The sequence below is a fragment of the Mixophyes fleayi genome, chromosome 2 (genome assembly GCF_038048845.1).
Source record: "Mixophyes fleayi isolate aMixFle1 chromosome 2, aMixFle1.hap1, whole genome shotgun sequence".
NCBI classification, from domain to species: Eukaryota; Metazoa; Chordata; class Amphibia; order Anura; family Limnodynastidae; genus Mixophyes; species Mixophyes fleayi.
Window position 1 is genome coordinate 273,764,901 of NC_134403.1, and position 13,599 is coordinate 273,778,499.

The following is a 13,599-nucleotide window of genomic DNA, read 5'->3' on the forward strand; positions in this document are numbered from 1 at the left end:
CCCTAACAGTGCAGGTTTTCCGGATCACATGTGACAAAATTATACCACCTGTGGGTCTGTTAAAATGTGTCAGTCAATAGTGAATACACCTGTGCTCCAGCAAGGAGATATGGAAAACCTGAACAGTTGGGGAGCCCTAAGGACTGGGTTTGGGAAACCCTGCATTAATACATGAGGATTTTTATCACTGACAATTCCACTATTCAACTGACTGTTCTATGTATAGTTTCCCATACCTATTATTTTCAATATATTTACATTTTTTAGAGTGAATATTTAGCATTTAAAATGAAACTGGTGACACTAATAAAAATCTAATAAGACAAAGTGAAAAAATAATTTAATTTGTATTTTCTTTTTTGTCAAGACTTAAGCTTAATTAGAGGCTCGCTGTAAATGGCCTCTATACACATCTCTTTGCATCCAAAAAAGTCAGACAAGACGAAAAGGTGTATAACCCTATGAACATCAGCTTTCACAGTAACCTGAAGCTATGTGGGACACTGTCACTTCCACGTGTGGTTTAAACACCGCAAGAACAATCAACCGAGTGACTGAATACAGCAGAAAACAAGTGGCCGTCGATCAAGTATCAACGCTGGGACATGTGCTTCCCCTCTGCAAAGGGCTATAAAACATTTTTGATTTTACATTTTGATAGTTTTGGTATGTAAAAGTCAATCTATTTATTTCTGTGTGCCAAATTAGGTTTTGAAATCCCACTGACAGTTTTATATTGACTTCCCAATTCTCTGATCCATGCCACACCATTATACACTACATTTTAACTAACTTTTCAACATCTGGCATTTTATAGCCCAACTCAATTACTACACGCCATTATAAACCTGTTACACTCGGCATCATTTATTAAGATAATGTCTCAGTCAGTGCGCTTCTTCTTTATAGTTCTTTTTTAATGTGGCCAAATTACTCACCTATAGCTGTTCTGTAGTGGTAAGGGCACTATATGCAAGTACTAAGCAGGAGAGACTAGAGAATATAGATTAGTGGTCATGATAATAAGGGTCAGTATCCTGGATAAAGTAAAAGGAGGCAACAGGGGGTAAATATTTTAAGACTACATGAGCCAGAAATAAGTTGTGGCTGTATTTTTCCAACTTAATGTCTCTGCAACGCTTCTCATAAATACTGACACAAACACAAAGTGACATTGTTAAGTGATTGCATTAAAAAGTTGTTTTCTCTTTTTTGTTCAATAGAACATAAATAACTACTGAACCACACAATGAGGTGTTAAATCAGTTTTGGAGAGAGAAATGTTTTCTTCATATAACAAGTGTGTCATATGGACCAATTAATTTTAAATATTTCACTTAAATTAAAAAAAAAAAAATTCTACGTAATCCTGCTTTACATAAAGTGGCAATGAACAGCATAATGTAAAGTTGAAAATAAAGTTACACAAGACACACAAAAGCTGAAATTCGTTTTTCTTTGAAATCATCAATACAAAAAAAATAATAGCAAGGACAATGTAGAGTTATTCAGGAGCTAAGTGCATCAAAGTTTTACAAACACGAGTACCGCACGTCCACGTGTAACCCAAAAAATAAATGGTGCAGAGATCCTTAACTGTTGGAATGATAGCAGAACTATAAGATACATGAAGACCTCAATTTGTCAACGTAGGACGCAAAACTCTGGAGTTACACTGCTAAAGGCTACACTCAGTCTCCTATTCTGAGGATCTTCTAAGCAAGCACACCTCATAACCATAACCTTTTTATGATCTACTGACTCAGATTTTAACCCTGTGTATCAGCAGAAGGCTTTGATTTGTTCTCCTTTGGAAGGCTGTGATGAAGAACTTTGTGGTCCCAACCAACAGTGGTGAAGCTTGAAAGATCAACTGGAGACCATGCCACGCCCGTTATAAAGTCTTGATGAGAAAGATCCCTGAAACTATTAAAAGGGGGAGAAAAATAAATATACGGATGAAGAATGTGCATGCCGAAGCAAAAGTCAAGGAAACATGATTTTTTGAGATTTAAAGTAGACTACCATAGAGTCTGCTTTACATAATCAGGTGCAACTCCTATTATTCCAACAATCTTAAATGATTTGTTTAATCATTTTGACATGGATATGGCGCCTTTATCTTCAGAAAGTACAACATTCATCAGAATTTTTTAGATAAAGGATAGCTATAATCTGATTGGAGATGTTGCCTATAGCAACCAAACCTGCTCGGAACTAGCAGATTGATACATTTACCTCTCAGTGTATTTCCATAACCAACAAGACCACATGTATGTATGTATGTATGTATGTATGTATGTATGTGCAAACCGATTAGAAATGCACATTTGACCCCTCATTTGTCTAATCTCCATATCTTTGGAATTTGTGTTATTGGGATCTGAACATTGTTGGAGGAATTACCACTCTAAAGGTCCTTAGTAGTGGAAAGATCATAACCACTACCACCGAGCAGCACTTCGTGAATTTAGAGCAGATTTATTGCAACACAGTAATTTAAATGTGAATACTACAACGTAAGCAGTACTTTACTAAATACTGCCAATGGGAAACACACAATAGTTTGTTTATATGGAAACACTCTAGTTCTATAATATATGCAAAAAAGGGTTTCAAATTGAATTTATTGACAATGGTCTGTAACGGAGAAATTATGGTCCCATAGACAGAGCACTTACATTTCTGAAGAGTCAGCGTTGAGGACCACGGCCGAGCAATCTTCACTGATTGATGCCAGGAACGGGGAGCTAGAAATAAAGACAATACATTGCATTAAGTTAAAAAAAAACAAAAACAAAAAAAAAACACGCATTTTTTTTTGTAGCTTGCATTAGAAAGAAGGTAAACAAAGATAACGTTGCAATGTTAAGTGCTTTCTACTATATGTTTCTCAGCGGTCAATGAACAAAAGAGCAAAAAAAAACGGCCAGTTTAAGGTTTGTAGAATTAACAAAAAGTCTTACCAAATGATACTTAAGAATAATAAATAAATAAATAGCACAGAGATAATAGAGATGGATCACGCAGGTTTCTTCTTACCTGTGATGCGAGTATGCCAGCCCTGTGATAGACCTGGAATGTAAGGCAATCACTTGGGCTGAATCTGGGCTGCTCAGATTTACAATATAAACATTGCCAGTCTCGTCACCTGTTAACGAAAAACAAAGTGTTAGGACTGTTATCTGAATCGGCTACAAATTTAACAAGTCTATTTAAAGTACAACTTTGCAACTGCAGCCAAACACAATTTGAAAAAAAGTTTCCATCAAGACTAAGGGGTATATTTATCAAGTCCTGGTTATAAAAACTGCATCTTTTAAAATGGAAATTTTATTAAAAAGCAAAACCCAACAGATTGGGCGAGGCCTCCTGCATTTGAAGCACTAAGCCACACCCAACATCCCTTCCCTCCTGCGCGAGACACCTCTACATCACTACTTCTACCCCATTCACCACCGAACAGGACATACTTCCCAACATACACAGCAAGACAGGATAAACACTGGCTGCTGGCACAGAGCCTCTCCAAATCAGGATAGTTGGGAAGTATGCTTTCGATATACAAGACAAGGGACAAATAACAATTCCCAACTGTTTTTTCCTTACAGTAAGAGACAGTATAGTTAATTTATGATCCACAAAACATTGTGATGCAAATTCACTTCTACTTCTGTAAATGCCCTTTCCAATTGGTTCCTTCATGCATTACAGAGCACATCCACAGCATTGCCTTTATTGTGAATTTCCGAACTATACCTAAAAAAAAAAGGCAGCACAACCTCTTATGGGACCGGTTTGATGTGTACAGGATAGGAAGAGTATAAACAGAGCTTTCAAATGATGATTTTTAACCACTTAGGACAGCCCAATTCATCAAACTCAAGTTTTCAGTTTTTAAAATACTGCTTGATCTAGCTTCATGTAGGCCTTAAATTAATCATGAGGTAGGTGAGAACTGGCCTTTATTACATGTGTCACTTTCATGTGTTTATCTATTACATTTGGAAACTACTTACTTGCTTACTCAAATAAATGGCACCTGAAAGGTGCAAATTGAAATCACAGGCCAAAGCAAAGTTTCCACCACCTCCAAGGATCATCATTATCTATTACAAAGTTTTGCAAGGAGAGAAATGCACTGTAGTCACTTCTTCTCCCCATACCTTGATTCTTATATGGACAAAACCCGCAAAAAGGATTTTTATTAATTTAATATTTTTTTTTAATGTGGATGCATAACAAACAGGGCACATTAACATACCTAGCAGACAATCAGCAACGAATGCCACAATCCATACAACTTGACCTTCCACAATATTTTTTTTTTTTTTTTACATCCTTGCAGATCTTGGCCAGCAAATGCAAAAACAGGCACGACATCACTAAATAACACTTGCACTGCAGACTCAAAGTTTTGCAACTTAATAAATGTCCTTAAGTATATATTGCAATGGAGGATGTCACTATACACATATAAGCTCATGCCCATCAGAAGTGGGATAGGTGTGCTCCTGCTTTTACTAAACGTATTTTCCAATTGCAATAACCTGCCCTGAAATAAAATAGCTGATTTAAAGGTCTACTGCCACACTATAGCTCCAACATGGCCTTTGACATTTTTGGAGGGAGTGTGAGCAGAAGATCAATGAGAAGCTATAGTCATGGACCTTGCATCTTCTTATTGTCCTAAACTTTCCTCCCCACCCTCCCTGCAGCCATTTCCAAGTGATGAATAAAAGTGGTAATGCAGTTTTTATAAATCAGCTTTAAGAATTATTAAATTCACCCAAGGCACCTAGGAATGCACTTTATTCCACACAAGAAGCTCATTATGTACTATACTGCAACATGGTAAAGTAACAAACATACCACAAGCGATTGTATCGTCTTTGTCAGGATGCCAAGTCACAGCAGTAGGTGTAATGTTTGGGGCACCAAAGTCTGCATAGGAGAAACATTATTATAATTAGCTTATATTCAACATAATCCTCAACAGATTTGCTTTATGACCATAGAAAGTTTGATGTTACTAGTAAATTAGGTTCAGACGCCTTTATTTGAAAAAATAGTGTATTTTAAACCACAAAGTATTTCAATGGGCAACCATGATGGTGATCAGCCAATTTAGGGAAAATGAAAATTGTTGCAAAAAAAACCCCCAAAACGTATTTTTTTTAATAAATTCCACTCTAAACAAGTAGCCGTGAGAACTAACGGTTGTAAATTATATGTTTACACATACCTACATTTTTCCTATATGTAAGATACAGTTAAATTAGATTTGTAAAAGTGAAAAGTAAAATAATGATGTTAAGTAGAGAATGACACCCATCAAAACAAACAAAAACAAAAAACAAAAAAAACCCACCACCACACACACGGTTTTCCCCAAACATACTTAAATATGGGACCTAAATAAGTAGACTACATAGCTCAAAACTTTTTTTGGAACTTCTTTCCCAATTGCTTAAAAAAAAAAATTAAAGAGCTTAATTCTGGAAATATTCAGATATTTGCAGTTGTGTACTTGTTGCAAAAACAGAGACGAGTTATCTTTCTGGTCCTATGTGACTTCAAAAACACACATTGCAGTATTTACTTCTTCACTAGGCTGTTTGTAAATGTATTTAAATCTATTATCTATTAGTGATGGACACCAACATGTCTTATTCCTATTTTAAATTAGTTTTTTTTTAAAAATTATATTAGAAAATCACAAAGAAATGCTTCCCAATTGTTATCCAATTCAGATCACCATGTTCAGTTTATGTCCCAAGCCATTCTACTGTTAGCTGGAAGATCAACTTTCTACATCCTAAATGTGTAGATTCTACTGCAGTCATGTATGGAAACAAACTACTTTCCTTTTTATATGGATCATCAGTTTATTACTCTGCATTTGCTCATCTGGAATGTACCAGATTTATTAGCCAATCAGACCAATGGAATACTTACAACAGCCAATGTTATTTCAGAAGGTGCATTGACTAATTTTGTACCTGTTCACTTGTGTAATTATGGTAGTAAGGACAGGGTTACATGTGGCAGTACAGTGTCTTGATGTGCAGATGGGAATGGAGGCAAGTAGGAGGCCATAGACCAAGGGGTAAATGTATCAAGCTGAGAGTTTGCCTGCGGGTTTGAAAAGTGGAGATGTTCCCTATAGCAAACAATCAGATTCTAGCTATCATTTTGTAGAATGTACTAAATAAATGATAGCTAGAATCTGATTGGTTTTTCAAACCCGCCGGAAAACTCTCAGCTTGATACATTTACTCCCAAGTCAGGGTAAGAAACAGATTCCCTCAACAGTGCATAGTAGTGATATAAAGATAGTGTCAAACTAATGCAGAAAGTTGTGGTGTCAACTTTCCACTCCATACAACCTGCATTACGCCTTCTTACAATGATCTACTCTAACTGATCTCATATTTATGTCAAATGGGTATTCTGTAGCTGACAAGTAAACATCTGTACACTATTGCATGAATGACATACAGGAATTGCTCATAGCAGATTACTTACTGATCCGCCTAGCAGGTTTAGGATTTCTCGTATCCCACAATAATACTCTGCCATCCTTAAATAATTGAAAAGACAAAAAAAAAAAAAAAATGCAATTAATAAGGTTTCTGGAATAGCAGAGATGACAATGAAGTGTAACAATCGATCCCTAGATCTATACATTAAAACAAAAAAAAGTGACTTTATAAGCTAGATAGAACTATAAGTGATCCATAATGAATCTGGTCAAACTGTGTAATGTATGTTAGAGCAAACAGTCTAATGTTCAGAACCCAAGCATTCATCTTACTAGATTAGACTGCACATTTTGGTGTATGGGCTGTTTAAATAGGGTCACCATGATATAGTTATAGGTCTAAATAGCAGTGGCTGAAAAAAAACAACAGATAATGTAGAAGAGTATTGGACCCATTTATTAACACATCTTTAGCAGTCCATCTCACACAGTTCAAACAAGAAAATGCTTCAGTTTACTGGTCAGGTCATTTACTGTATGTGCTGCTGGACCCTCAAAATAAATAGGAAGTAACCGATGTCGAAGTCGTATGATTGGATGAACGAAAGTATATTGGTTAATATTGTTTTATTGGTCGATTGTACTTAGTATGCCACGCTACACGTGGCATACGGCGATCGCAAGGTAAAATACGCACGTACACACTTGCATTACAACATTTAGTTATTTATATAATTCATATTGATTCCGTTACACTGTAATTTATGAGCAGATAGGATTTGGTTTATTATTAGTTTATATAATATGATTATATGTGCACTTCAGTGATATTTAAGGTTCAGGTTATAGGAAAGGTGTCATGTCTAGTATCATATTAAACCCCTAGACATCAGCAGCTGTCCGGTTCCATCGCCGAAGAGATCGCATACTCTAGTTATTGATGTTAGGGAATAAATATCCACCTTTGGATTCCTTAGTCTGAACTAGCCTATGACCTGTTTACCCTAGACCCACCCAAAGTCTGGACCTATAGAAGCAAGCCACGTGTTTTCTATTGTTCACTCTGTTACACTAAATGTATATATGATCATAGCTGCTCTCCCAGTGTTCAGTCTACTCTGACCACAGTTATCTAAACAGATATACTGTCTACTGGGACCCGTGGAAGCGCAGCGAAGCGCATGCAATACGAGCGCGGTATGTATGTAACTTTTGGTATTGGCTGTACTGTATTATATTACAATGTATTGAACTGTTAAACTTTTTACTCTGCTAAAAGAAATCACTTTGTGCGTTAGAAACACAATACAATTGCTTGGGCAATGCTTATTTGAAAACGATAGAATTACTTTAATACCAATGATCCTTACCTTACCACAAGACAGAAAGATTGTCTCTTTTCCAGGGCAAGTGGACACACAGTTTACGTGACCAGAATGTGCTAAACAAAAGATCAAAACAAAGAGGCCAAAACGTGGTTACAATAAAGAAATAAACACGAAAAAAATCCAAACAAAACAAACCACATAAAATTATTAATATTACTATTCAAAACGGACAATTATATAAAAGCGACTGATCAGATGGACATACATTTAAAATAGAAACTTCACTCAGCAATTCCTCAGAAATATTCTCAGCGCTTTGTCAAGAAATTTAGCTACATGATCGTGTAAACAGAACTCTTACAATAAAACCAATATTATTCTGATAAAATGCTTGTCCGGTTGTCACACCCAGGTCTCATTTAGTTATGCCACCACCCACCCTTTCACTGCCAGGGGTCTGTGCCAAAACAGCACATTAGAAGGCTAAGCCACTTATCCCATTGACACACTGCATTGGGAATAGCTTATTTATTACCTCTACATGAGACAATTTAGTTTTTTTCTCCAGGTGGGCTCCCTTTTGGTACCATAGTTCATACATATACACACACATTTTTCCTTTGGTTACTTACACAAAAAACAAATTCAACGCAGGGAATATACCCATTACATTAATCTGCGATTTCCATGAACGTGGACACCAGATTTGTAAATGTGCGCTTTATTATGTATATAATTCGTGGGTTTTTTTTCTCCCCCTTTTCTTTTAGCATAGCAGGGGTTGACATACAATAACATAAGATATGAGACGTTCATTACTATGTAAAAATCAGCTAAATGCATGCTATAGCTCTAAGGGTCTTTGGGAGACATGATCTGGGTCTCTTTAGACCCCATTACACCTCTACAACAGAAAACGTGATGTCAGTTTCCTGTAAATCACTCGAGGTCATTATGGTACGGATAACTACCACAATGTGTAACAAGCAATTAAGAGTCCAAAAGGAAACCCTGATTTCAATTTACATGTGAACAAAAGCTGCAGCAAACAGAATCAGTTAGTACCTACTCGCAGTAATGTTCTAAACTACACTGATGGCCCAAGTAGGACAAGCTCTAAATTACATTCTTTGTGTGTCCAAACCTTTGCACACCCACCAGATCCCCAAGGGCACAGATCCAGTGGATCAGACCCCCTACCAGCCTCCACTCCCAAAGCGAAGCTCACAAGCAGCACCATCTTGCCCCACCAGACAATCTACTCCGATTGGAGAGATACTCAACTTCACTGTCCAATTAGTTGCTGGCATCGACGGGACAGTAGTAGCAGCGGGTGTACCCCATCCCGCCTGTTAGCCCTGTCCATCAGGCTCATCACTAAGCTCTCAAAAATTTTGCGTGATTTGTGGCTTAGTCCATGGGTTCACTGACTACCTCAGCACCAGCACTTTGTTGAACTGCAGTGTGGCAAACGGGGGTGAGATACACACAAAAAGATATATGTCCACCAATATTAATGTAACCCTGCCGACATACACCAGCCAGCCATCTGTCTAATATTGTGTAGGTCCTCTTTGTGCTGCCACAAAAAACTCTGACCTGTTGAGTCATGGACTCCACAAGACCTCTGAAAGTGTCCTGTGGTATCTGGCACCAAGACGTTAGCAGCAGATCCGTTAAGTCATGTCAGTTGCAAGATGGAGTCTCCATGTCAGACTTGTTTGTCCAGAACAAGCCACAGATACTTGATCAGATTGAGATCTGGGGAATTTGGAGACCAAGTCAACATCTTCAACTCCATCAATTTCTGTAATGATTGCCCCAACAATTGAGTCCTAATGAGCATACAGATTCATGTGTACACACCTAAACAATTTACCTTCAGATCTGCAACCTCATCTCTCCTAACCATCTGTGAAAATATTGTGACTCTACACACTCTACAGATATCTGCCTCTGCAATACATTGAAGGAGCTATTGGCAGACATGTTGGACAATAAAACATGAACGTGGGAGCGTATGCACTCTTGCAATATCTAAACAAATGGTCAGGAATCATGTGATCTGCATGATAATTGCATAGATGTGTACCCAGCTTTAGGGAAATCTAATTTATGAAACATAGGAAAAAAAATAAATCAAATTGATGTATACTTACTGGCCCAAAAGGATTTAGCCGAAGCTTTTATGAAATTTAAATTAAAACCCTCAGCCGAGTCTATACCCCCAAAAATTAAAATAAATAGAAATGTTGTCAATGCTGTGCAACAAGAAAATAGCTGCCAGCATATTCCAATTTTATAAATTTAGCAACAAGTCTAGCACACTGCTTTCAAATCTATTAAAAAGGTGATAAAGCGCTAATATCACGTCTGATAAACCAGCAAGGAAAGTTAAAGCATAAAGGCAATGAAAGTGAAAAATAAATACACTAAACCCTTAACTGTAGCTTTGGTCCACTCTCACCTTTATACGACTTTAGGGGCGTTTTTTGAGAGAGATCCCAGACCTTCACACTGGAACAATACAAATATTGCCATTAAGGAGAGAACGACGAATGAGAGTGGATGCTACAAAATAGTCCTCTGAAACCAACCTGAAATCATTGCTTCCACTAACAGCCTGAATCCCCCCAGCAAATACGCTTAGGGTTGTTACAATGTCATCGTGCTCATACTTGGCGAATTTATTAGCAAGTAGAGAGTCATTATCCAGCAGCTCCCACAGCTCCACTGCGCCTGAAAAGACAGATAGCTACTAAAAATAGGTTTGAGAACAGAAAGAGGCAATGTAAAAATAACCAATGGACGTGTGTGGAAGGGATGTCCCTGTGCTATAGGAATCTAATATAGCAGGCAATGCTTAGAATTTCAGCGCTCTCCGACATACAGTAAACATACAAAATTGTGTACCAAACATCGGTTGTATTTAAATGTAATGCAGTGCTAAAGGATAGATTTAAGTGGAATGCGGTATAGGGAATTTGGAGACCCTTATTAATATTACATAATATTCTAGATATGCAAGTCAGCAGTCTCTATGGTGTCGCACACCTGCTGAATGCTGCACTTAAGTATGCGAGTATATTCTGTTTCATCGGATTAAAGTGGAAACACACATATATAGTTTTAATGAAGAGACAAGTAGAAAATAAATGGCATTAATACAAATATAAACAGGCACGTACCAGAGTCCGAAGCAACAAGGATTCCTTTCTCTAATACCCAGGCCACATCTGTTACACCTGCCTCTGTTTGGACTCCAGCTGTACAGAGGTTCTCATTAGGGGCTCCAAGAGGATCCTTGTAAACCCAAATCGAACCTCCCCAAGTTCGAGCATTTAGGCTTGAAGCCGCCAGAAGCATTTTACCATCTGCAAAACAAAAATTATATTGTGGTTAAAATGGAAGATTTTCATGTTGGCCAAGAGAGTAAACTGTGTGGTCTTCCTTCTTTTTGAAAGCGAGAGGAGCTCTGAATCATCAGAAAATTAACCAGATGTTGCTCATGGCATACTGGCAAAGTTCAACCCACATTGTTAGTGACAGATTTAAAAAATGAACAGCCCTACTGTTAGGTTTGGAAAGAAGCGTAACCTTTGACAAATACCTGTTGTGACATTGAAATGCTCAATGTGATCTCTGATGAAGTTATAGTGGAGAGCGCTAGCTTTACATTGAAGAGGGCTATGTAACAAAAGGGAATCCAGTGAGAATTCCCTAATTACATTGGCAATACAGAGCTGCGCATCAAAAGTATGTAAAGGGAACTAAGAAAATTAAATTTTTGCCACTGACTGGGTATCTGATTATTGGGAATATCCAGCAAACAACGTATATTAGTAATACCATTATCACTCCAGGCCATGAATGTTTGAAAGAGAGAATTGTGAGAGTTTAAACTTAGTTTATGTTTTAAAATATGCCAGAGTTTGCATGTATTCCATAAGAGGGGTCATCTTATATCTTGGGGGTGGGTCCCTCAGTAGACATTCTTTTGAAGAACTTCGATATATCATGCCATTTGATACCAGCATCTATATATCCCGAATTATTTTTAAATACCTATCACAGATCATTAGCTTGATTGCCTCACTTGCTAGGGAATCTAAAGTTAGAGGTTTCTTTGAAATGTGGGAGAGTTACATAGACTTGCTTTCGCTGGATATTAAATCACAAATCTTTAAATATTTCTCCTCAACCTCATGGTATGAATTACAAATTGTTGCTGAAGACCCACCTATTGTACTGTACGGTGAGGGGGGTACTTTCCCTCACAGCAACAGTAGAACGCATTATGCATGTCAATGCTTTCCATTTCAAGTGTTCAATTTGTTCTTATGTGTATACCATATACATGTTTATTGGTTTATATTTAACAAATATGGATGTGTATCAAACATCTCATTGTCATGTGAGGTTTTCAAAGTCGCCTTTCATGGTCTATAAGTTAGATTGTATAATGTTAATGTACACACAATCTCAATAACATGTACACTGATGTTTAAGTTTGTATTGCTTTGTTTCAGAGCAACAAAATGAATTTGAAAATAACTAAAAATGAACAGCCCTATTAGTAACAATGTAAGCTGCAGCAGGCCCATCTTACTGGTTCCTTTTATTGCAGTGTCTCCATCTTCAGGGGCCTGGGCACTCATAGGCTCTCCACTCACCGCTTAGTGAAATGTCCGATATCAGTGGTCTAAGATCATTAAAGTGAATAGCTATTCACACCAGTAACCTGTTGGTGGGCAGGCATGAGCACAGGGGAGTTAAATAAAATTGGATATAATGTGTGCCTATTGCAGACATTTTACACAATGGGGCAGATTCAATTAAGTGAGGAATCTTGCGGGATGTTCCTTCTTAAAATCATACATTAATCTTCACTAATTTTTGCTTGCACCTTTATGGGACCAATAACAGGCACCTGCAACTTCCTATTGGTTCCTCTGCTCACACCCATTTTCACCAGCAACTTTTGAGGGTGCCATACCCTAAAATAAAAAGAGAAGCCACCGGAAACACCATTTTCTGCAGGCACCACTAAGGAGAAGGAGCATACAAGTGAAAGTTCAACAAGTAACTGGGATTACTGCTTTAACATGTTTGAAATAACAGTGCCAAATACAATATTCTAGATAAAATGTAATGGCAGATTGCACAAATAATGTTTGTGTATTTTTACACACAGTATTAGTCAAGCACCCTAATGACATCTTCCCTAGTATAGAAGTAACTACATGAGGGGAGGGGGAGGTGGTCCTTGTTAAATAACCAGCCTTAATACACTCTGATCCCCTTTGTTATGGATGTAACATCTGACATGTGTGTCTCCCATCGTGCTTTGGATTCATCCACTACATGGTGTAATCCACTGGTATCAGCACTGCTGCCACTGTCCCATGCTGCTGCTCTTCCTCTAATAGAGACCACAACCAGCCCCAGGTCCTTACCTCGGCGGTACCGCACCGCTTCCAGCTGTAGCTCCATGCAGGCAGGGGCCCTCACAGGGCTCTGCCACGGATTCTCTGTGCTCATTTCTCCCGCACGTGTAATCCTAACACCGGTAACCGCGTTCCTTCCCAATAAGCACCGCGCCAACAGAACACGCCCACCCGTCACTCAGACCACGCCTTCTCAGGCCTGCCTATGACCCAACAGCCGGGAAAGTGCCTTGATAGACATTTTTAATGTGGTACAATAAAAAGCCAGTTTATCAGACTATACAACAATCATCAATACACAAAGTATAAACAGCCAGAGGTATTTACAGTGAGTCACCTT

The 13,599-nt window shown here is 37.9% G+C and overlaps 1 protein-coding gene across 1 annotated transcript; it reads right to left on the minus strand.

Annotated features, from left to right (window-relative positions):
• Positions 1-1,437: 1,437 nt before the first annotated feature.
• On the minus strand, positions 1,438-13,449 carry WDR77 (WD repeat domain 77). The gene is made up of 10 exons (XM_075196236.1): positions 13,269-13,449; positions 11,001-11,186; positions 10,410-10,551; positions 10,280-10,329; positions 7,855-7,925; positions 6,529-6,583; positions 4,873-4,944; positions 3,043-3,151; positions 2,682-2,750; positions 1,438-1,926 (listed from the first exon to the last, which is right to left on the minus strand). The coding sequence occupies exons 1-10, from the start codon at positions 13,351-13,353 to the stop codon at positions 1,770-1,772; spliced, it is 996 nt and encodes a 331-aa protein (XP_075052337.1). The 5' UTR covers positions 13,354-13,449; the 3' UTR covers positions 1,438-1,769.
• Between the last annotated feature and the right edge of the window lie 150 nt (positions 13,450-13,599).

What these genes read in the sequence shown, in the direction of transcription:
- WDR77 (XM_075196236.1), bottom strand. Translation starts at nt 13,353, where the DNA reads ATGAGCACAGAGAATCCGTGGCAGAGCCCTGTGAGGGCCCCTGCCTGC. An exon ending in AGCGGTGCGGTACCGCCGAG is followed by an intron (nt 11,187 to 13,268) that starts GTAAGGACCTGG and finishes TTTGTTTTGCAG; the next exon opens with ATGGTAAAATGCTTCTGGCG. An exon ending in AACGCTGACTCTTCAGAAAT is followed by an intron (nt 1,927 to 2,681) that starts GTAAGTGCTCTG and finishes CCCTTTTAATAG; the next exon opens with TTTCAGGGATCTTTCTCATC.